Source organism: Hyperolius riggenbachi, chromosome 7, assembly GCF_040937935.1.
Source record: "Hyperolius riggenbachi isolate aHypRig1 chromosome 7, aHypRig1.pri, whole genome shotgun sequence".
In the NCBI taxonomy this organism is placed as follows: domain Eukaryota; kingdom Metazoa; phylum Chordata; class Amphibia; order Anura; family Hyperoliidae; genus Hyperolius; species Hyperolius riggenbachi.
The window spans coordinates 47,797,890-47,820,940 of record NC_090652.1 but is presented as its reverse complement, the minus strand read 5'-3'; the positions used below and the strand labels follow the sequence as shown (position 1 = coordinate 47,820,940).

The 23,051-nt window shown below is 44.3% G+C and overlaps 1 protein-coding gene across 1 annotated transcript in view; it reads right to left on the bottom strand.

Moving 5' to 3' along the window:
- LOC137526003 (serine protease 27-like) overlaps positions 1-23,051 on the bottom strand; it is a 56,207-nt gene that overhangs the window by 580 nt on the left and 32,576 nt on the right. Inside the window, exons 3-7 of the mRNA XM_068247213.1 lie at positions 15,245-15,410; positions 8,194-8,563; positions 3,514-3,597; positions 2,303-2,492; positions 1,048-1,151 (exon numbers count right to left, since the gene is read on the bottom strand). Coding sequence (XP_068103314.1) covers positions 1,048-1,151; positions 2,303-2,492; positions 3,514-3,597; positions 8,194-8,563; positions 15,245-15,410 — 914 coding nt within the window. The remainder of the gene's footprint in view (positions 1-1,047; positions 1,152-2,302; positions 2,493-3,513; positions 3,598-8,193; positions 8,564-15,244; positions 15,411-23,051) is intronic.

Below are 23,051 nucleotides of genomic sequence, written 5' to 3'. Positions count from 1 at the left end.
TCTTTTATTTAGTATTTAAATGAGCCAAAAAGGCATTGTAGAAGTTAAAAATCAATATAATTGTTTTACTATGTATCCTTTTACCCCAGCTCCGGACGCAAAGCCGCATATCAGATACTGCTGAGCATGCATAGCATGCCTAGCTCTGCCCGACCCCCCTCTCCCCCCCCAGGACCAGGTGCCGATATATGCTCACTCCAAACAGCTGACCGCTCTGACACAGAGAGAGCGGGAGCACTTCCAGCGCAGCCACCGCAGAGCAGCCGCCGCCGAGTCACATGTGAGAGATGCATGTCTCACATGTGACTCGGCGGCGGCTGCTCTGCGGTGGCTGCGCTGGAAGTGCTCCCGCTCTCTCTCCGTGTCAGAGCGGTCAGCTGTTTGGAGTGAGCATATATCGGCACCTGGTCCTGGGGGGGGAGAGAGGGGTCGGGCAGAGCTAGGCATGCTATGCATGCTCAGCAGTATCTGATATGCGGCTTTGCGTCCGGAGCTTGGGGCAAAGGCTACATAGTAAAAAAAATTATATTGATTTTTAACTTCTACAATGCCTTTTTGGCTCATTTAAATACTAAATAAAAGATTGCAAGAGAGATTTAATTTTCAGTTTTGGGGCTAACAGTTACTCTTTAAGTAAAAAAAACTACTTCAAAAAAACCTTGTAGTGTAGGTTTTGAGAAAATTGATTTTAAAAATCAAAAGAAAAATATTAAATTTTCCCTTAATTTTTTCTTTCATTAGATTTTTTAAAATCCAATATTCTATATAACTACATGGTCTTTTTAAAGTTTTTGACTTTTTCCTCAAAATACTAGCACTTTTGGTGATATGTAGGAAATGAGAAATTACAAATGGAATACACAAAATCAATTTACAAATTGTAACTACGCATGACCGTAATTGCAAAGTTTAAACCTTCTTGCCGGTACGATTATTTCCGGATTTTAGGGTCTTTTCTGCAAGTTTCAGGACCCAAAAAAAAAAATAAAAATAAATAAATAAAATCATGCCGCCAGAAAGCCTGCAGCAGCCCCCGCACTCACTCACCTCCCTGGGCCCCAGCGCTGCAATTTTCCCTCCATCCTCCGGGTGGCGCTGTAACTCTGTAGGGAGATCAGCAATGGCGATCTTACCAGAGTGATTCAGAGCCTCTGTGGAGAGGAAGCAGAATGACTACTGATGTCTGGATCCCCCGAGAGGTGAGTAAACACAAACTGTGCTCCATTGCTCTGCATAGAGCTCCCGGCAGCTAGCCCAAGTGTAGCTCAGGGTTACCGCCAAGGAGGTTAGGTTACATTTTGCGTATTCAAAATTAGCAGATTATTATCATCACTAAGAAGAAGGAAAGAAGAGTATACAGGGTTAAGTAAAACAGGGAATAGAGGAAAGAGAAATAAATGGAGGTAAGGAAGGAGAGGAAAGAGAAAAAGAGTAAAGGGGAAAAGAAATAAGTGGCAAGAAAACAAGTTGTAATGGGAAGGGAGAGAAAAGAGAGAGGAAGAGGAGTAATGGGGGGGGGGGGGGGGGAGCAAAAGATGGATGAGAGAGTAGAAAAGAAAGGGTATGAAAAGGGGGAGTCAAAACGGAGAGAAGGTATTCGGTAAAGGGAAAAAGCAAGGCAATCGTGAAAAAGAATGGAAATGGAGAGACATGAAATAGAGGGATATAAGGAATAGGAAATACAGGACAAGAGAGAGTGAAGATGAGAGAGAGGTAAATGAAGGGAGTGGAATGAGATGGAATAGGAGTAAGTCACTCTGATGGACCCTTATGCTAGGTACACGTTACATTTTTTCATTCAATAGATGCATTCGATTGATCATTTCTATCATGTCCGATATTACTCTCGATCGTTTTACTGCTCAATTTCTCATAGAAGTGAATGGAAATTGATAAGAAAAGATAAGAGAACTGAGCGGGAAATTGAGTGGAAAAACAAATCGAAAATCGATCGAACGGAAGAATTGACCAAAAGAAACGTGTGTACCCAGCACTAGTATTCCAGTTTAATGCTGCTGCCCAGAGGGGTACCGTAGTGATTTTAGAAATCCAGTAACTCTACTGTCAACTGGACATCTTTAATATTCATGATATATACAAGGTGAATCTCACCAAAGCCCCCCCACAAAGGTCACCGAGGCACATGTGATGGGTTATTCCTTTAATTATTATAATAAAATGGGACACAAACAAATAACAGAGCTGAACATAAAAATAGTCCATGTGAAGAGATAGATGTGCGGGGCAGGTGTCAGCTGGCCAGCCCCACTCCTGCCTAGATAGGCCTGTGCATTGAAGGTACCACTGAAGACGACATACTGCATGTTCTGAGCCGATTCAGGAGCTGTAGAATTAATCCAGGTCTGATAGGAAGTCACCCGGCTGTACACTCCGGGCCGGTTCTCTTTTCCGCAGCCCTCTCCCCAGCTCACCACCCCGGCCAGGAACCACTGTCCACCCTGAGAACAAACCAGAGGTCCTCCAGAGTCTCCCTGCAAAGGAGAAACCACAGAAATATTCATCACCATCTGATAACAATACCATTTTGTAGATGGCAAGCTGCCTGTACCCTAACACTGGAAAGAGAGTGAGCCCATTTTCCTGCTACATTAGTGGCTATAAGGACACATCGTTAGTTGTCTGAAATGCGTCAGCCATTTTATCTGTCCTATTTTTCTAATAAAAGTGGACATGTATTGGAGCCATTTGAGAGTTGCTGATTTGTTCTTACAATCTATGCTTCCTACCTCCGGAAGAGGAGTTTCCCTGCACGTACGGAGGTAGGATTAGTGCCACCTTCCTGAACCGTGTAAACACCACAATCAAATTTACTCTTTATAAACGGCCACGTCAAAAGTCAAATTTTTTGGCAACAAAAATTGACTGTGGTCCTCAACTTGGAAGATTAGTACTAAAAATACATAATTATAGAGTAAGATAGAATCAGAATCATTTATTTCACCAAGCACAACATGGGGGGAGGAGTGTATCCGGAATTGGTTTTGGCTCACAAAGGTTCTGGAAGGAGATAATGTTTGAAAACCAAGAGCCGAGGCTGCAATACTACAGTGCCACCAGTCACACTTTGCAATCATCTGGTATCCCTAAAGAGGTCCTTTTTTTTTGGGGGGGGGGGGGGGGGGGGGGACAGCAGAGATGACCCCGTTCTACATGAAGGAAACCAGCGGGGATGGCCGACAGTGCTGTGGATCCAGAGTGCTGACATCTGGGGCAGTGCTGGCAAAGGTGTTCCAGTTCAAAAGGTGCAGTAGTGTTAATTTATGTGGTGGGTCAAAACTCCTGGGCAGCATTTGGCACGGCAAGGCTGGTCAAGATAATCTGGCTGTCACAGAAGTGTCCGGTCAGGTCAGCCCTTACACGGGATTCTTCATACACTTATGTGAAGTTTGGTGGGAGGAAAGGGAGACTAGAAAGTTAAAAAAATATTTTGGCAGGGCGCGGCTTTTGTAACTGGAGATTGTAACAAAAGTGATAGAGTCTCCTGCAACTCACCTGACAAGAGTCTGTTCCACCAGCTTTGTAGCCGGCACATAGCATGTCGCTGAGGATTCTGGGTACCGCACTGCTGTAATCAGACTGGATGTGGTAGAGGGAATCACAAGTCGAGGAGTTGATCAGAGGCACTTGAGCTTCTTGCAAAGTCTGGGGACTTTGGAGACTCACTGGAAATATATAGGTGGAAATTTTTTTTTCGGATTAGCTAGTACTCCCCGATGCTATTTCAGCTCAACTTTGCATCACAAACCAGTTCACACTTTTCTGTGATCCTGCATTTTAAATATTAGAGATCATTGAGACTTATCAAATGTAAATTCTGCATGCAATGTCCTGCATTTGCAATTTTGGGGGGGAATTTTTTTTAATGAATTTTTGTGCATCGGAGAGCGAGGTGACAGAGCATCCTAAGACCAGGCTGCATCTGAATGACTACCAACAGAGGTGTGCACAGCCCCTTAAAGGGAACCTAAACTGAGGAGGATATGGATTTTTCCTTTTAAAATAATACCAGTTGCCTGACTCTCCTGCTGATCCTGTGTCTCTAATACTTTTAGCCACAGCCCCTCAACAAGCATGCAGATCAGGTGCTCTGACTGAAGTCAGACTGGATTAGCTGCATGCTTGTTTCAGGTCTGTGATTCAGCCACTAGTGCAGCCAAAGAGATGAACAGGACTACCAGGCAACTGGTATTATTTATAAGGAAACATCCATATCCCTCTCAATTTAGGTTCCCTTTAAAGGCAAATACATACCTTGTATTCAATGATGCACCTGTTTTGAAAAGAAGCGGCCTGGTCTTAGGATGCACTGCCATTTTTCCCCTGCTGTCTATAAAAAAAAAAAAAAAAAAAAAAAATGTGCAATCCATTTTCTGGCTAGCCACTCCCAGGCTATACATATGCCATTTTTATTAGTTAGAGGCTATGGTCCCTTCTAAAAGAATTGCCTCATCGTGGTGGAAGGGTTCACTATGGAATACTTTGCATGCAAACTGTTTTGGAAGCCAACATCCTCCATTAATGTTAATTTGGTGCATCTGCTGTGAATGCAAGATGTGTACCCTGCCTATACCGCGTATTTTTCGGACTATAAGACGCAGTTTTTCTTCCCCAAAAGTGTGTGTGCGTGTGGGGGGGGGGGGGGGGAAAGACAGTGCGTCTTATAGTCCAAAGGTGCCCCCCTCTGTCCTCTTTAGCTGGCGTTTGTCTTTGTCTCCTGTCTGGCCAGTGTGTTGTGCCCGACTGTCTCACTGGCCCTCATGTCCCCTCTGTCACATCTGCCCCATGCCTGGTGTCTCCCTGTGCCTAACTGCCCCCGGTATCATTCTAGATTCATCTGTCATCATGTCCACCTGTACCTCACCAGCCCCTCTGTCCCATCAGTCCTCCTAGTAAGTTAATTGCCGCTTACTGCTACTAAAATGATGCCCCGGGTGTAGACACCCGGGACCTCCGTGCACTCATTCAACGCCTCGCTCGATGGGGCCTCCAGACGCTGTGCAGCCAATCAAGGGGAGCACTGCAAGTGAACCGCTGCTCGTGATTGGCCCATTGACAGAGCCACGGTCCCACCTTCGAGATCAGTGGCTCCAGGCAGAATGCCAGACGGCCGTGAACAGGGGAGGACTGGCCAGGGGGGAAGGGGGGATATTTCCCCCCAGGCTGCCTCTCTTTAATGATTTAGGGCTGGCCGATCCACCAACTGCTTCGATAATTATCCAATCGGATGAAAATCTGTGCCGCCACAAGCATGCCCAATCAACAATTTGATTTATTTCAGGTGGAAAGTAGTTGAATGTTTCAGAGATGCTGGGAAATCTCGGGCCGATGTATTCGTTAAGTGCGATAATAACAAACTATGTACGCAATGGAAACCCCGGCGGCTTCCCTCAATCTATTATGTACCCCACGGTGCCTGCGCATTTATACTTTACCTGTCATGCTGTCCCTCGAGTATCCTCAAGTATATAGCACGTAAGGTGCATGTGACGTCATTTGGGCTGGGGCTGCCGTGAAATCGGGCCTCTAGTTTGTGTTTTCCCTCCAGGCCAAAAGGTCCCAGTCCTCCCCTGGCCGTGAATGACTAGCAGCGCTCCCACTGATTGGCTGCACAGCGTCTGGAGGCTTCAGCGGGCGATCGAACCGCTGAATGGCTGCACGGAGGTCTCGGGTCTCTACATCCCGGACGTCGTAACTTACTAGGAGGACTGATGGGACAAAGGGGGCTGGCGAAGTATAGGGACTGCACGATGCCTGGAGGATCCAGCGAGCGAGGCATTTAATGGCTGCACAGAGGTCTCTACACCTGGGGTATGGTTTTAGTAGCGGTAAGAAAATTAATTTATTAAGAGGACAGAGGGGGCCAGTGAGGTACAGGGGGACGTAGGGCACAGCTTCAAATAGAGATCACTGATCACAGGTCTGATCACTGATCACACTGAACACACACCAGATCATAGGGGGCAGATGGGACAGAGGGGGTCGGTGAGGCACAGGGGGACATAGGACACGGGAGCAGATGGGGATAGACTGATCTCAGAGGTACACGAGGTCACAGGGGACACATTAGGGCGCAGGGGACCAGTGAGACATGGGACACTGACTAGAGGGGAGACAGGGGCATATGGGACACAGTAGGACACTGGGGTCACAGGGGGCCAGATGGGACAGAGGGGCTGGTGAGACATGAGGGACACCGGTGAGACCCAATAATTGGGGGGGGGGGGGGGGAACATCTACAAGACGCACCTGGATCATAGACGCACCAGGTCTAGTATATATATATATTTTTTATCTGGTTCTTGCCCTCTAAACATAGGTGTGTCTTATAGTCCGGAGCGTCTTGTAGTCCGAAAAATACGGTAATTAGGCTCTGCACACCCATGCTGGTAGTCATTCAGATGCAGCCTGTTTTGGGAAGTGCTGCCACCTCTCCCAGACTGTTTGGATGATTTTTCAGATTACAATCTTTCAATGCATTCTAATGATGCAAATTTACATGAAAGCACACAACAATTTTCTGTGCATTAAACATGAATTGCACACGAGCAAAAAATAAAAAATGGAGATGCCATTGAAATACATAAGAAGTGCGAACAACACACATTTGCAAAATGCATGCAATTAGAAGTGCAAGTGGCTCCTAATTGTACTTAAAGGGACCCCGAGCTCAGCCTAAAAACAATTTGGACTTACCTGGGACTTCCTCCAGTCTCCCGTAGCCCGTGAGGATGTATTTTGCTAGTATTCGGCTCCACCCACATCATGGCCACGCGCCCCCCCCCCGCCCCCCAGTGTGTTTAGCGCACCGCTCCCTTAAGGGAGGGAGGCCCTCAAGTTATGGGCTGCTTCGGGCCACCAAAACCTTAGCTGCACCCCTGCTCCTTCCTATCCTGAATGGAATCTTGTACTCTGTACTTATATGATGCATTTTACTGGATTTTTGGTTGATTATCTGTGTGGCCCAGTGCACACCAAAACCGCTAGCAGATCGTCAAAACGCTAGCGGTTTTTAAAGCTGGTTTCAGAGCGCTTCTAGGCATGTTTAGAGACGTTTTCTAAACATGCCTAGCGTTTTTGTGAGCGTTTTTGCGTAGCAGATTACAAATACTGTTACAGTAAAAGCGGTTACTGAACAGCTTCTGTAACAAAAACGCCTGGAAAACCGCTCTGATGTAGCGTTTTCAGAGCGGTTTGCGTTTTTCCTATATTTACATAGAGGCAGAAACGCTTCTGCAAACCGCAAACATGCAGCAGGAGGCACATTTGCAGTTTGCTAAAAACCTCAAACCGCTGGTGTGCACCAACCCATTGAAATACATTAGCCATGCGGTTGGCGGATCGCTCCTAAAACCGCTCGGTGTGCACTGGGCCTGTCTCTGCATTAAAATAAAAACTACCATAAAAATTACAAAAAAAAATTGTTCAATTCTTTATAAGTGGGCAAACTTAAAAATTCAGCAGGGGATAAATAATTTCCCACGCTGTACATACACACAAAAACTTTCTAATGGCATGATTTCTTTTTTCACTCAGAATTTTAATACTTCATGAATTTTTATTTTGTTTCCTTTTAAAATGCATTAAAGCGGAATATAACCCAGCATTTCTTCTTTGCTCTAAAAAATTATTTACAGCATATTATATGCAACCAGCATTTTTTTTTTTTTTTACTAGACCAGCATTCGAAGGGTTACACACAAGGCTGGAATGTTCAGTGCAGAGAAATATGGACATAGCCAAAGTTATCTTGTGTTTACTTAATTGTATCAAGTGAGGAATGTGACACATTCTCTGACTGTGGAGAAGCTGCTGGAGAGGAGACAGACAGACTCAAAGCATTTCTGAATTCAATACATAATGAATAAATTCAGTTATTAATAAAATGCAAAGTCAGCTCACAAAGCAAAAAACTGTACTTTTGGGAACGTATAATTTCTAAATGACTAATACTTATGCACAAAATGCAAATATGATAACCATATGGCATAATGAAAAAAAAAAAAGTAGGAAAACGTGTTTTTATTGAATATTACGTCAGGGTTTTATACCGCTTTAAGACACATTTGATAAAAGAAAAAAAATATAATTCTAAATTCACCTATATTTTTCTGCATGTGGAAAAACTTTGTGAATGGTCATGCAGTTTTTCAGTAGCTTGCCAAAGAGTTTTACGTCATGTGGTATTTTAATTTGGCATTTTAAGGAACCATGTGGTATCAGTGACTGATGGATTTGCACATCTCCATCTGTAACATCATTACAGCACTTGCCTCCAAACTTGATGTTGCCCCAGCCAGTGATCCAGCAGTACATGCCCATGGGGAAGGTCACCTCGGCTGTGGGGAGACACACCGGAAGGATGTATTCTGTGTAGTTGATTGGAGTGGCCAGCTGAATGAGACTGAGGTCACCCTTTGAGCCCACAGCAGTGTAGTCTGGATGCTTAAAGATACTTTTCACCGCCACTGAAATCTCATGAGAATTTGGACTGGAAATCTGATAGCAGCCGAGGCGAACCGTCAGGGAGGATGTTGTAACGTCACTTCCATCATAAGAAAGGAGGCACAAAAACAAAACAAAAAATTATAAAGTAAGAATACAGTAATACCACTACTTTTAACAGTAATACCAATACCAACAACAACACTGCTACAAACACTGATAATAATACTAAATATTTTATAAAAATGGCAAAGCTGAGAAAAAAAAATACAAAAAAAAAAATATATTACAAACAAGACTTCTCTAGGATTGTTATATATGAACAGATAGACAGAACAATGAGCGAGTACATACTGTATATACTATTTAAAAAATAACCATTTTTAAAAATTGTGCAGACTGACAAGGGTAGGAACACCCACCTACAGTATATTTTAAAGGATACCCGAAGTGACAGGTGACATGATGAGATAGATATGGGTATGTACAGTGCCAAGCACACAAATAACTATGCTGTGTTTCTTTTTCTCTCTCTCTGCCTGAAAGAATTAAGTATCAGGTATGTAAGTGGCTGACTCAGTCCTGACTCAGACAGGAAGTTACTACAGTGTGACCCTCACTCACTAAAAAATTCAAACTATAAAACACTTTATTAGCAGAAAATGGCTCCTGAGAGCAGGAAATAAATAAAAAGGGGAATTTCTTATCAGTGAGAGTCACACTGTAGTCACTTCCTGTCTGAGTCAGGACTGAGTCAGCCACTTACATACCTGATATTTAACTCTTTCAGACAGAGAAAGAAAAAAAAAGAACACAGCATAGTTATTTGTGTGCTAGGCACTGTACAGGATCTTCTCAAAAAATTAGCATATTGCGATAAAGCTCATTATTTTCTGTAATGTACTGATAAACATTAGACTTTCATATATTTTAGATTCATTACACACAAGTGAAGTAGTTCAAGCCTTTTATGGTTTTAATATTGATGATTTTGGCATACAGCTCATGAAAACCCAAATTTCCTATCTCAAAAAATTAGCATATTTCATCCGACCAATAAAAGAAAAGTGTTTTGAAAACAAAAAAAGTCAAACTTCAAATAATTATGTTCAGTTATGCACTCAATACTTGGTCGGGAATCCTTTTGCAGAAATGGCTGCTTCAATGCGGCGTGGCATGGAGGCAATCAGCCTGTGGCACTGCTCAGGTGTTATGGAGGCCCAGGGTGCTTCGATAGCGGCCTTAAGCTCATCCAGAGTGTTGGGTCTTGCGTGTCTCAACTATCTCTTCACAATATCCCATAGATTCTCTATGGGGTTCAGGTCAGGAGGGTTGGCAGGCCAATTGAGCACCGTAATACCATGGTCAGTAAACCATTTACCAGTGGTTTTGGCACTGTGAGCAGGTGCCAGGTCGTGCTGAAAAATGAATTCTTCATCTCCATAAAGCTTTTCAGCAGATGGAAGCATGAACCCACTTTTGAACCAGAAACAGCGGCAGAAGCGCCTGGCCTGGGCTACAGAGAAGCAGCACTGGACTGTTGCTCAGTGGTCCAAAGTACTTTTTTCGGATGAAAGCAACTTTCACATGTTATTCGGAAATCAAGGTGCCAGAGTCTGGAGGAAGACTGGGGAGAGGGAAATGCCAAAATGCCTGAAGTCCACTGTCAAGTACCCACAGTCAGTGATGGTCTGGGGTGCCATGTCAGCTGCTGGTGTTGGTCCACTGTGTTTTATCAAGGCCTGGGTCAATGCAGCTAGCTATCAGGAGATTTTGGAGCACTTCATGCTTCCATTTTCTGAAAAGCTTTATGGAGATGAAGATTTCATTTTTCAGCACGACCTGGCACCTGCTCACAGTGTCAAAACCACTGGTAAATGGTTTACTGACTATGGTATTACTGTGCTCAATTGGCCTGCCAACTCTCCTGACCTGAACCCCATAGAGAATCTGTGGGATATTTTGAAGAGAAAGTTGAGAGACGCAAGACTCAACACTCTGGATGAGCTTAAGGCCGCTATCGAAGCATCCTGGGCCTCCATACCACCTGAGCAGTGCCACAGGCTGATTGCCTCCATGCCACGCCGCATTGAAGCAGCCATTTCTGCAAAAGGATTCCCGACCAAGTATTGAGTGCATAACTGAACATCATTATTTGAAGGTTGATTTAAAAAAAAAAAAAAAAAAAAAACTTTCTTTTATTGGTCGGATGAAATATGCAAATTTTTTGAGATAGGAATTTTGGGTTTTCATGAGCTGTAGGCCAAAATCATCAATATTAAAACCATAAAAGGCTTGAACTACTTCACTTGTGTGTAATGAATCTAAAATATATGAAAGTCTAATGTTTATCAGTACATTACAGAAAATAATGAACTTTGTCACAATATGCTACTTTTTTGAGAAGATCCTGTACATACACATGTCTATCCCATCATGTCACTTCGGGTATCCTTTAAGTAAGGGCTTGTTCACACTATGAGTGTTTACGTATTTTTTGAAGAGCTGACGATTTTAGAAATCGCCCTAAAAGCACTCGTGCAATGATCCCTATGAGAGTGTTCACATATGAGCAGTTCGATTGCGTTCCGCTTCCAAAAGCGCTGCCTGTACCATTTTCTGAGTGTTTTGGCTCAATCAAAAAGTGCTTTGTATAGCGATTTTCCAAGCGCTTTTAAGAATAAATACATTGTATTTATTCTTTTCCGGGTGAAAGTGTTCACTTCTTGACTGACGTCACCAACCCTCTGCAAAAGCACTTAGAAAAGCGCTTACACAAAATTGCTCAACGCTCAGAAAACACCAGGAATTGTTTGAGAAAAAAATTTGAGCACAAAAGCACTCAGCGCTTGCAATTTATAATGTGAACATATCCTAATAGGGGAGAGCTACAGGCATTACAGGACAATGATCAAAACAACTTTTTTTTAACCTGACTTCAGAGAAGCTCACAAATCTCACAACATGCAGTAGAGTCCAAAGAGGAGGTAGATAAGCTGATCAGAGGAGGTAACAGGCAGTGCAGTTTCTAGGCTAAAACGCACCCAGGGCGAGGGTGTAAATATTGCACACCCCCCCAGAGCCAGGTATAGGTGCCCGGAGTATAGGTTAGCTAGGTATAGTTGCACTCAGTTTAGGTCCCCCAGTATAGGTAGCCAGGAATAGGTACCCCGGTATAGATAGCCAGCTATAACCCCCCCCTCCCCCCCCCCCCCCCCCCCCGAATATAGGTGGCCAGGCATAGGTGAGCCAGTACAGTTGCCCCCCGTATATGTTAGATAGGCAGGCACCTCGGTATAAGTTAGATAGGTAGGTGCCCCCAGTACAGGTTAGCTAGGTAGGTGCCTCCGATATAGGTAGCCAGTATAGTTGCCCCCAGCATAGGTTACATACGTAGGTGCCCCCAGCATAGGTTAGATAGGTAGGTGCCCCCAGCATAGGTTAGATAGGTAGGTTCCTCCAATATAGGTAGCCAGTATAGTTGCCACCTGTATATGCTAGCTAGGTAGGTAGGTGCCTCCAATACAGTTTAGATAAGTAAGTGCCCCCAGTATAGGTTAGATTGGTAGCTGCCCCCCAGTACAGGTTAGATAGGTAGCTGCCCCCCAGTACAGGTTAGATAGGTAGCTGCCCCCCAGTATAGGTTAGATTAGGTAGGTGCCCCCAGCATAGGTTCGAAAGGTAGCTGCCCCCCCAGTATAGTTTAGATAGGTAGCTTCCCCAGTATAGGTTAAGTAGGTAGGTGCCCCCTCATAATGGAGGGGGGGGGGAGCCAGAGCAGCGGGGAGGGTATCCCGACCTCTCCCTCCCTCTCCCTGAGCCGCCCTCCAGGCCCCCCCCCCCCCTCGGACTGCAGCAGAGTTAGCGCGCAGGGAAGCGCTGCTATACACAGTTACACCCCTCCCTGGTTCCGATCGCCGCTCCCCGCCCTGCTGGTCTCCTCTCTGCATAGCCGCTGATACGCGCTGCTTCCTGTTTAACAGGAAGCAGCGTGTGCATCAGCGGCTATGCAGAGGAGGAGACTGGCGGCTAGTAAGCGGCGATCGGAACCAGGGAGGTGAGTAACTGTGTATTGCAGCGCTTCCCTACGCGCTAACTCTGCTGCAGTCCGAGGGGGGAGCATGGAGGGTGGTCCGGGGAGAGGGAGGGAGAGGTCGAGCTGCCCTCCCCGCGGCTTCGGCTCCCCCCTCCATCACAGCGCCCCCTCTCCGTCTGCGCTCAGGGCAGCGGCATGGGCCGCATGGCCCTAGAAACAGCCATGGTAACAGGTGTTGCTGTAATGTAACTAGCAGTCAAGGAGATATGTATATGTTACGGCCAAAACCAGAAATCGTCCAATTCTAGAATTGGCCGGCCGTTTCTAGAACTGGCCGATTTGACGTCGGCCAAAGTCCAAAATGCTGGGAATTTCTGACATTGGCCGGCCAGTTCTATAAACGGCCAAAGTCAGTCGGTCAAAGTCCAAAACGCACAAATCCCAGAACATCCCGGGTCCTGTCCAGCACCATGAATGGCACTCGGAACTTACTCTTTGCTCTGAAAGATGCAGCATAATAATCTTTTTAAAGAAAAGCATTTCATAGTAAGAGCTTCTACAAATCCTGCAATAAATCTGCAGTGTGTCTACATCCTGCTTTCTTGGGAGCAGACTAACATCCTGTGCTTTTAAATTAGCTGCTCTGCTGTGGCAGTCAGGGGACACAGGGGAGAGATCAAATTACAGTGGAGATTAGTCACAGATGAGGGGGGATGCATGGCTGGGGGAGGCTTTGCTGAAGGGGGTGGGCCTTTGTTGGGCGATTTGCATGGCTGGGGTGGGGGGGAATTTGCAGCGGGGGAGAGGTGAGTGGAACTTCACGACTTGCCCGGCCACAATTAGCCAAAACGCGTTCTGGCCGGCCAAATTCCGCAGGGAAGCTTTATTCGGAACATTGGCCGCATCAGCCGGCCACTTCTAGATTTGACCGGCCAGAAACCGAAATGGCCAGACTTCGGGTTCTGGCCGTAACATATACACCACTCCTGACTGGTTACTTGTGAGGTTACACTTCTCTGCAGCATGCAACTTCCAAGGCTCTAGCTGCTCTGTGCTGCAGGGGGAGACACACTAATAAAGACACACTGATAATAACATTGTGAGCAGTTAGAGAAGTGAAGGCAAAAGCATTGCTGGAAAAACGTAACCCCTTACCACCAGCTGAATGAGATTCTGTCAGTAAAGCCTCGTACACACGCCTGATTTAAATCGGCTGAGATGTCCAATTAAGATCACCTAAGCCGACGATCAGACGTGTATATGGCACCCGACGACCACTGATGCTCAACCCACAAGTTATTCGCCGGACAGATCTACCCAACCCCAGCGACATCGATTACCCCTGTGATTCCATTGCTCATGCCGCTCCCTGGCCTGCTGCGTGGCGCCATGCATGCGCCGCTCGTCTTTCCTCCATCGCCCCCCTATAAAGCAGCCCGGCCAAGCAATGTTGACCAAGGGCATGTCTACAAGCCCTAATGGGTTTGCTAGACTTTACACTGAGGTGTTTGGAGCACCCCCTTGTGCAGGAAAATGGTCCAATCCTGCAGGAGCCAGATTCTGTATCTGGAAATGTGGATTTTACAGCAGAGACGTAGAGCTTTGTGAAGAAATTAAATTGCTTCTAGTACTTGTAGTGCCCTAACATACAGCATAAAAAAAAACAAAAAAAAACAAACGTTTTTAAACTCGATAGTAATCCTTTAAGTAGCATTTTTTACTGATACATGTTTATCTGTATTTTGAACAAACTTTTTAATAAAGTAATGAAGGCTGTGATAGCTTCTATGCAATGAGGCATTTTCTTTTTATTTCAGGTACTGCTTACAACAGAAGATTGATAAACTATGGAGAGGCAGGATATACAGATACCAGACTTGCCAGGAATGACGTGTTTGGAGTTGGCTCAAATGGAACCAGCTAAATCTAACACAGTGGTTGACACAGATGGGAGGTGACATAACAATGCAGGCTATGGACCTGCTGGGTAACTGCAGCTATGGTGCACAAGGATTGGATTTGGCACCAGTCAGCAAATCTTTTGGCACAACTTGGTGCAATGGTAATATGGTGCCATAGATTGGGAAGTAACACTAGTAGGTGTAGGGATAGGAAGGGTAATGATATGTGTAGCAACAGTAAGGTTAGTGTTAGGTGTAGTAGCAGTTAGATAAGTGTTAGGTTAGTATTTTGTTAACACTACCCTCACTGCCACTACTTCTATGCCCAACACTAACCTCCCCTCCACTGTGCCCAACGCCAACGTTCCCTCTACTGTGCCTAACACTAACCTCCTCTCTCCTCTACTTAACACTAACCTCCCCTCTGCCCAACACTAACTTCCACCAACCCCTTTGCTTAGATGTCAATCATCCAGGTTATATATAAGGGGGTACATTGTACTTTGGCCAATAAGGGGACTAAAAAAAAACAAAAAAAAACAAAACAAAACAGGGTGTTCTTTCAACCGTTCAGCTTGCAAGCCTACGCCCAAGACCTCCCCATCTCCTTTGCCAACCACTTACTTCCACCTCCCCATCTCCTCTTCACATCACTATCCTCCTCTCTTCTCCAACACTCTCCAGATTCCATCATGTTCAAGAAAGTAACACTACATTTGGCAATTGGTGAAATTGCAGGAAAGCAATTTTGCACGTTGGCCGGCCAATGTCTGACATTGGTGGGTGATGTTACAAAGAAATTACTTTACACGTCACCTGAAGGAACATCCATCCCACCACCCACCTTGTAATGCAGTGGGCAGCAGACACCACCCAAGACTCGCTGATGAGGGATCCTCCACAGAAGTGCCGTCCATTCAGGCGCAAGCTGACTTGCCATGGCCACTCACCCAGCTGAGCTCCCTGTCCACCCATTATCCGACTGGAGACCTGAGGCATCCCGCATGTTGCTGGCAGGAGAGAACACAATGATATAATGAAATGCATGCCTTGCTCTAGGGGTAAAAAGGCATCAAATAGAATAGACTGAATACTTATAAGTGAAGACAAAAGTGCCGATGCATAAGTGAATAGCTAGTAAAGATCATACAGGACTCGCCCTGGTCACCACCTCTGTGTGCGGCCCTCCACCTCACGTTCCAGCCCTCATATACTTCATCATAGCCAGAAAGAGGAAGTGGCTAGAGAGCTGAAAAACACCAGTGTGGAGGGCAGCAAAGAGAAGCAGCAACAAGGGCCAATTAACCCGCGACAGATCCACCTGCCTTGGTCTGTCTAAAAAGTAATGGTGTCATTACCCCAATCCTACTCCTCTACCTGCCTACCTCTACTCTCTCTGAGCAGCACTCAGAGGTCCTCGGGAAATTACTCACTAGGTGTCAATATAGCGGATAATTCCATAGCAGCCTATGGCGGCACCCAGGTCACCAGGCACGCCTCACACCCTCTTTACCTGTTCCGATTTGTGTATATATATATATATATATATATATATATATATATATATATATATATATAATATATATATATATATATATATATATATATATATATATATATATATATATATATATATATATATATATATATATATATATATATATATATATATATATATATATATATATATATATACACACACACACACACACACACACACACACACACACACACACACACACACACACACACACACACACACACACACACACACACACATTTTGCAATATTAAAGCAATGCAGTTTACATGTCTGTGTTATCACAAATATTAATTGCATCGCAGCTGGATTCCCTTCCCCATATACTGCCATAATTGCAATACAAAAAAAAAAATTACAATAAAAAAAAAAACACAATACCACATCAAACATTGCACTAATGAATCATAGTTACATAGTTATTTTGGTTGAAAAAAGACATACGTCCATCGAGTTCAACCAGAGAACAAAGTACACCAGCCTCCTCCCTCACATATCCCTGTTGATCCAGAGGAAGGCGAAAAACCCTTACAAGGCATGGTCCAATTAGCCCCAAAAGGGAAAAATTCCTTCCCGACTCCAGATGGCAATCAGATAAAATCCCTGGATCAACACCACTGGGCATTACCTAGTAATTATAGCCATGGATTTCTTTCAATGCAAGGAAATCATCTAAGCCCCCTTTAAATGCAGGTATAGAGTTTGCCATAACTACTTCCTGTGGCAATGCATTCCACATCTTAATCACTCTTACTGTAAAGAACCCTTTCCTAAATACATGGCTAAAACGTTTTTCCTCCATGCGCAGATCATGTCCTCTAGTCCTTTGAGAAGGCCTAGGGACAAAAAGCTCATCCGCCAAGCTATTATATTGCCCTCTGATGTATTTATACATGTTAATTAGATCTCCTCTAAGGCGTCTTTTCTCTAGACTAAATAAACCCAGTTTATCTAACCTTTCTTGATAAGTGTATTTATAAGTATTTATAAATAAAGATAGACACACACACACACTTTTGTGAATGAAGCTGTGTTATTTGGCTTTTTCTGTATGATACCTTAAGGAGACAACGTACTTCACCACACTTTCTTTGTGAACCAAGCCCGAGAAGAAGATAAAATCCCCAATTCAAAAGAAATCACACACACACACACACACACACACACACACACACACACACACACCACACACACACACACACACACACACACACACACACACACACACACACACACACACACACACACACACACACACACACACACACACACACACACACACACACACACACACACACACACACACACACACACACACACACACACACACACACACACACACACACACGCTTTTAGAGGTTTCAAAAGCTCTTCCCAATGTAATGCTATGGGGTTTTTTACAAAACCTCCTTGCTCCAGTGTGCACAGACACATAGGATAACCTTAGCAGCAGATTTAAAAACTCAAAACGCTCAGAAAAACTCCTCTGGTGTGTTCCAGGCCCACACACACAGATGGACAAATGGAAATGGTGGTAGAATTTAGTCAGATCTGACAGGAATATACAGTATATGGATGGCAGAAACAGCCCGATTCTGCAATATTATGGCCAGTATATGCTCACGATTTAAGGCATTATCAGATTCCTACTAGGAAAAACATAAAAATAAAGAATAAGCCATACTCCACAGGAAAATTGTGGAAATTGAGGTCACAAATGGATGGATAGACGGTAACAAAGAATGCCCTTCACTCAGCAGTACAAGTGTCCGTGGCCCATATGTAATTAACTTTTTCCCCTGAGTTTTCTCTTAGGTGCAAATTTTAAACTTGTCAATAAAATGCCTTTCAAGCTTACAGAAAGCAAGAAAATACTCAAAATAATGTTGACGGTACCTTTTTACCTACTTTTTGATACTTTTTTAGTTGAAAAGTCCTGGAAAGTTATTTTAGATCAACGATTAAAAATTATCTTCTAGGAGAAAACTCAGGTGAAAAAGTGAATTGCATATGGCCCCGTGTGTCTTATACAAACGTATGGCACCTGCTTGTTCTCCATTGCAGTGGTGCCCTTAAAAAGGGACACTCAAGGGGAAAAAAAACAAAACGTATGAGATAATGAATTGTATGTGTATTACAGCCAGGGCCGGTTTAAGCAACAATGGGGCCCCAGGGCAAAATAAACCTGGGGGGCCCCCCCAACATATAACCCGGAACAAAAATCGGCATTAGGGGACCTTTTTTTGCAGCTGGTATAGTCAGGGTGTGAAGCCCCAATCGGTCGGAGCTCCACATTCTGGCTACCCCAGCCTGCATGGGGGACAAGGGGTTAAAAGGTTTCAGGAGGGGGGACCCCACATTTAAAAAAAAAAAAAAAAAAAAAAATTCCCACACTCTAAACATAAAAAAAAATTGGGAAAATAGGAAAAAATGCCAGGGATCTTCATATAGCCATATTGCGGCTGTATAGCGATCCCTGGCCAAAGCGCTGCGGCTGCGTATGGACCCCCTGGAAACCCTGTCAGGAAATTTATTGCGCATTCGTTTGATGCATGTAAAATTACACTACCGTTAGGTTTGCTACTAAAAGTTACATTTACCGCATTTAAAACTATACTTTTTTCCTTCTAAACTTTAAAATCGATTTTCTCAAAAACAAACTTTAAGGTCTTTTTGAAAAATTGTTTTTTCCTCTTATTCCTAATGATCTCCTTAACATATCCTGCAAATTTAGGGTTTCTAGCATTTAAGGTGGATTTGCTATTAACCATTAAAGTCGGCAGGTTTTTAAATGTGTTTTTTTTCCTTTGAAACTTTAAAATCGATTTTCTCAAAAACTATAAGGCCGATTTGAATTTTTTTTTCCCCCTTGTAGCCACTGGGGGCCCCTACAAGCTCTTGGGGCCCTGGGGCAGCTGCCTCCTTTGCCTTAATGGTAGCGCCGGCCCTGAGTACAGCTAAGAAATAGAAGATAAGAAGCAAAGAAAAAAGTCATTTTTATTTTCAGTTATATAGCTTTATTTTTATAGCATTGCATCATTCTCTAATATTTGCAGCTTGCAGAACTACACTCTGTAATTTAAACTATGAAACAGAGTAGAGCTAATGACCCTTTGAACTTCCTGACAGTGAAATCTTATCTCAAAGAGCATTTTGCGGGTCGTTTTCAATAATATAAAAAAAAAAAAAAAAAAACACCCTCCATTGTCTTACATAAAAATTGGGGTAAAATCGCAGTGGTCATGATATTTCAAAAAATTGCGATCACAGCAATTTTGCCACAATTTTAATGTACGTCAATGAAGGCATTTTTTTTTAAACAAAAAATGACCTGCAACACGCTCTTTGGTGTATTAGGGCCTTCTTACTATTTTTGATGTAGAAGTTCTTCAGAACATAGCCCTGTAGCCGACCAAGTAGGTAAGCTCAGAGAAGCTCTTTTGCATAGATAACAATTGAAGTTTCTTGAGGGCTCGTTTCCACTATTGCGGTGCGGAATCGCCTGGATTCCGCCGCTGATGAAATCGCATGCGTTATTTCCCACGAATTCGCATAGGTGAGGGTATATGCGATTTTAACCAGGTCACAGCCTGTGTGAATTTACATTGGTACCTATACGAATTCGCGGCAAAAACGCATGGGGAAACCGCATGTGATTTCCCTATTAAATACATTGCATGCGATTTGCATGCATTCCATTCGCAGGCGAATGCTGCGGCTCTTTTGTGCATTTTTTCACCGCTGAAAAAAAATACGCACCTCAACAACGCTACAGTGGAAACAGGCCCATCCACTTGCATTACATGTGCGAATCCGCATGCGTTGGACGCATGCGGATTCGCGATAGTGGAAACGAGCCCTGACTCTTCCTGTACTGGAAACAATATGAGACTTTTCTTTGCTACTAATGTTCTATTTCTTAGCTGTACTACACATACAATTCATTATCTCATAAGTTTATTTTCACTGCAGATTCCCTTTAAATGTATTGGGCAGGGGGAAATGAATGACATCAAATAGCTGCGCAGTGAATCAGTAAGCCCACCAGAGTGCGCTGTCTGATGCTCCTGTGTACTGCCCCAGAGCCGCGTGGCTGAAATCAGAAGTGCAGCAGTGTGTTAGCCCCTAGATGCAAGTGTGTAGAAAGTTAAATAGCCTGATCACCATTTTTTTTTGTCTATGGTTAAACTCTTTAGCTGGTAAAGAGTTAATTTTCCAATGGTTTAGTAACAGCTACTTGCAGTGATTGGCGGACAGGGTGTGCTTGGCTCCCATCCTGATCGGAACAATCATCCTCTTCATCGGGGATGAGTGTCCTTGCATGGTTTTTCTCTCCTCTCGCTAGGGAGTGATGTAACTACCTGCTGGCAACCAGCTTATTTCCCCATGTGGTAATTATAGTGTAACTCCTCTTCTGCAGCTCCATTGTGTGCGGCCCAAGGACTTTACCCAACTTTATCTCAGAGCTTTGGCCAGTCCTGACGCTCCTCTGCAGCTGAAGGTTGGATGGAATCACCGTGACGGGCCAAAAGAAGTGTCAACCCCGTATAATTAAAGGAGTTTCAGTAGTGTAAAAAGAAACAATATGAGATTTGAGAGTGAAATTGGCTTCACTAGGTGCAATGTTGAAGGAAATGGCTTCAGTTATGGAACGTATTGTCTTGTAGGAACATTGTTCATGGAAACCTGAAGTGAGAGGGATATGGAGGCTGCCACATTTATTTCCTTTTAAACAATGCAAATTGCCTGGCAAACCTGCTGACCGTTCCGGTCAGTAGGGTCCGATTCACACGCAGAGAAGGACTGAGACCTTTAGGCCGGGGGGGGGGGGGGGGGGCGACAAACAAGAGGCCGGTGTTCATGGCAGCCTGAGCCCAAATGGTCACACTCACTCACCCCACTTGCCATATGCCGGTAGTTATTTGGGGCACCCATGCAGGAATATAGCTAGGACACTTGCAGGACAGCGTGACAGGTAAAGTATAACTGCACAGGCAACAGGGGTCACATAATACATTTGGAGGGAAGAAAGCCAGAGCTTACCGGGTCTGTCGTTCGTGATTATTGCACGGCAACGCTGCACACTCAATCAACCACATCAGCCTGAGATTTCCCAGCACCTCAGATTCTACTCCGGGCCGGTCTAGACTTTTTGCTGCATGAGGCAAAATTTGTGAGGATACTCCCTTTCCCATCCCCCCACCCCCATTTTGATAAGGATTGCATAGCACCTCCTACTCTGACTGCATGCCGTTAGTGTAACACGCAGTACAAAAATGCTGCTCCTGTAATCTCTGCGCCTGATGCAAATGTTTCACATTGCTTCATAAGAGAACCGGCCCTGATTTTACCAATTTCCCCCTGAAATCAGTTAAAATCATTGATTGGGCCTGCTTGTGGCAGCACCGACTTTCATCCAATTCGACAGTAATTATTATCATGGGTGATTGCCGAGTCGACAGATGTATGGCCACCTTAATTCCCCAAGGCTCACTCCCACACACTTATGTCCAAAGAGGGACTGTCCCTTCAAAAGAGGGGCAGTTAGGAGCCATGATGGTGAGAGAGCAGATTTTTTTTTCTACAGAAACTCCAGGCAGGCCTCTGCTCTGCATCTTGCTGTGTACATTTACCAGCTTACACTTTTATTTCCCTCAGCCAGTCTAGCGTTTCACATTGCATTATGCAAAAACCTGAATGCAGCAGTTCCTGCACCAGCCCTAAATCATTAAATGGGAGGCAGCCTGGGGGGAAATCTTCCCCTTGACTAGTCCTCCCCTGATCACACCCAAAACTAGCATGCAGCTACTTGTCAGATTTGTCATAGACACCTGATCTGCATGCTTGTTCAGGGTTTATGGCTTAGGGCCTGTTTCCACTACACGTGGATTCTGCATGCAGAAAACTGACTCCAATGAATGTCTATGGGCCTGTTTCCACTGAACGTGATTTTTCTGATGCAGCTTTCCCATAGGCATTCATTGGAGTCAGTTTTCTGCATGCAGAATCTGCGTGTAGTGGAAACAGGCCCTTAAAGTATTAGCCCCAGAGGATCAATAGGATAGCCAGGCATTGTGAAATTATTTAAAAAAAGGACCAAACAATGCGTTTCATGGGTCACCCTACTTCGTCAGGGTAACAGTGCTGGTACAAGCTCACTGTGCTTTCAATCAGCACTATGACCCCGATGAAGCAGGGTGATCGGCAAAATGCATTCTTGGTGTTAATAAATACATACAGATACATACCCCACATTGTGATAGTCATTACGAACCTAGAAAGTAAAGAGCGCTTTGCAATACAAACGAAAATAAAAAAAAAAAGTGAAATTTTGATAGCGATATATATATAGATCAATCATGCAACACGTCATCAAACTGCACTGATCATAGTTCTCCCTTTGGCTCTGCAGGATTGTACTTAGAGACCCTGTATCAAAATAAAAAACAAAAACAAATAAACAAAACAACATCCTCATCGGGGGTACTTACCTCGGGACCCCAATGAGGTTTTCCACATCCCTGTAGCTGCAGGCAATCCAGCGCTGGATCCCCCGAAGTGTCCCGCAATCGTCGCTCGACAAGACTTGATGTATTTACCTTCCCTGGCTCCAGCGGGTGGCGCTGTGGCGACTCTGCACGGAAATGGAAAGAGGCGATCTCTCAGGTCCGCTCAACTACGTAGGAGACCGACAGCGATCGGCTATTTCTGCCCATCTCCAAGTCGAGAGCCGATACTGCGCCTGCGCTGGAGCCGGGAAGGTAAATATTTACATCCCCGCTGTTCGGAGGGGCACAGCGAGACCACAGTGGGACGGGAGAAACCTCGATAGGATCCGGAGGCTTCCCCCACCCAAGGAGAGTACCCCCCCAGGGGAATTTTTTTTAGTTACAGGTTTTCTTTAATGTGAGTGTAGAGACTGTACGAAGTGACATTTCCATGAAATCCTCAAAAGTAAGTCATTGGATAAGTTCCTTATTAAACCTGCACACACACACAACAAAAAAAAAAAAACAAAAAAAAAAAAAACAAAAAAAAGAGGTTTGGGTGAGCCAACAGATGGCAATGACTGAGTGAAAGGCTTGTTTACATTTTTATTTTATACTATTTTT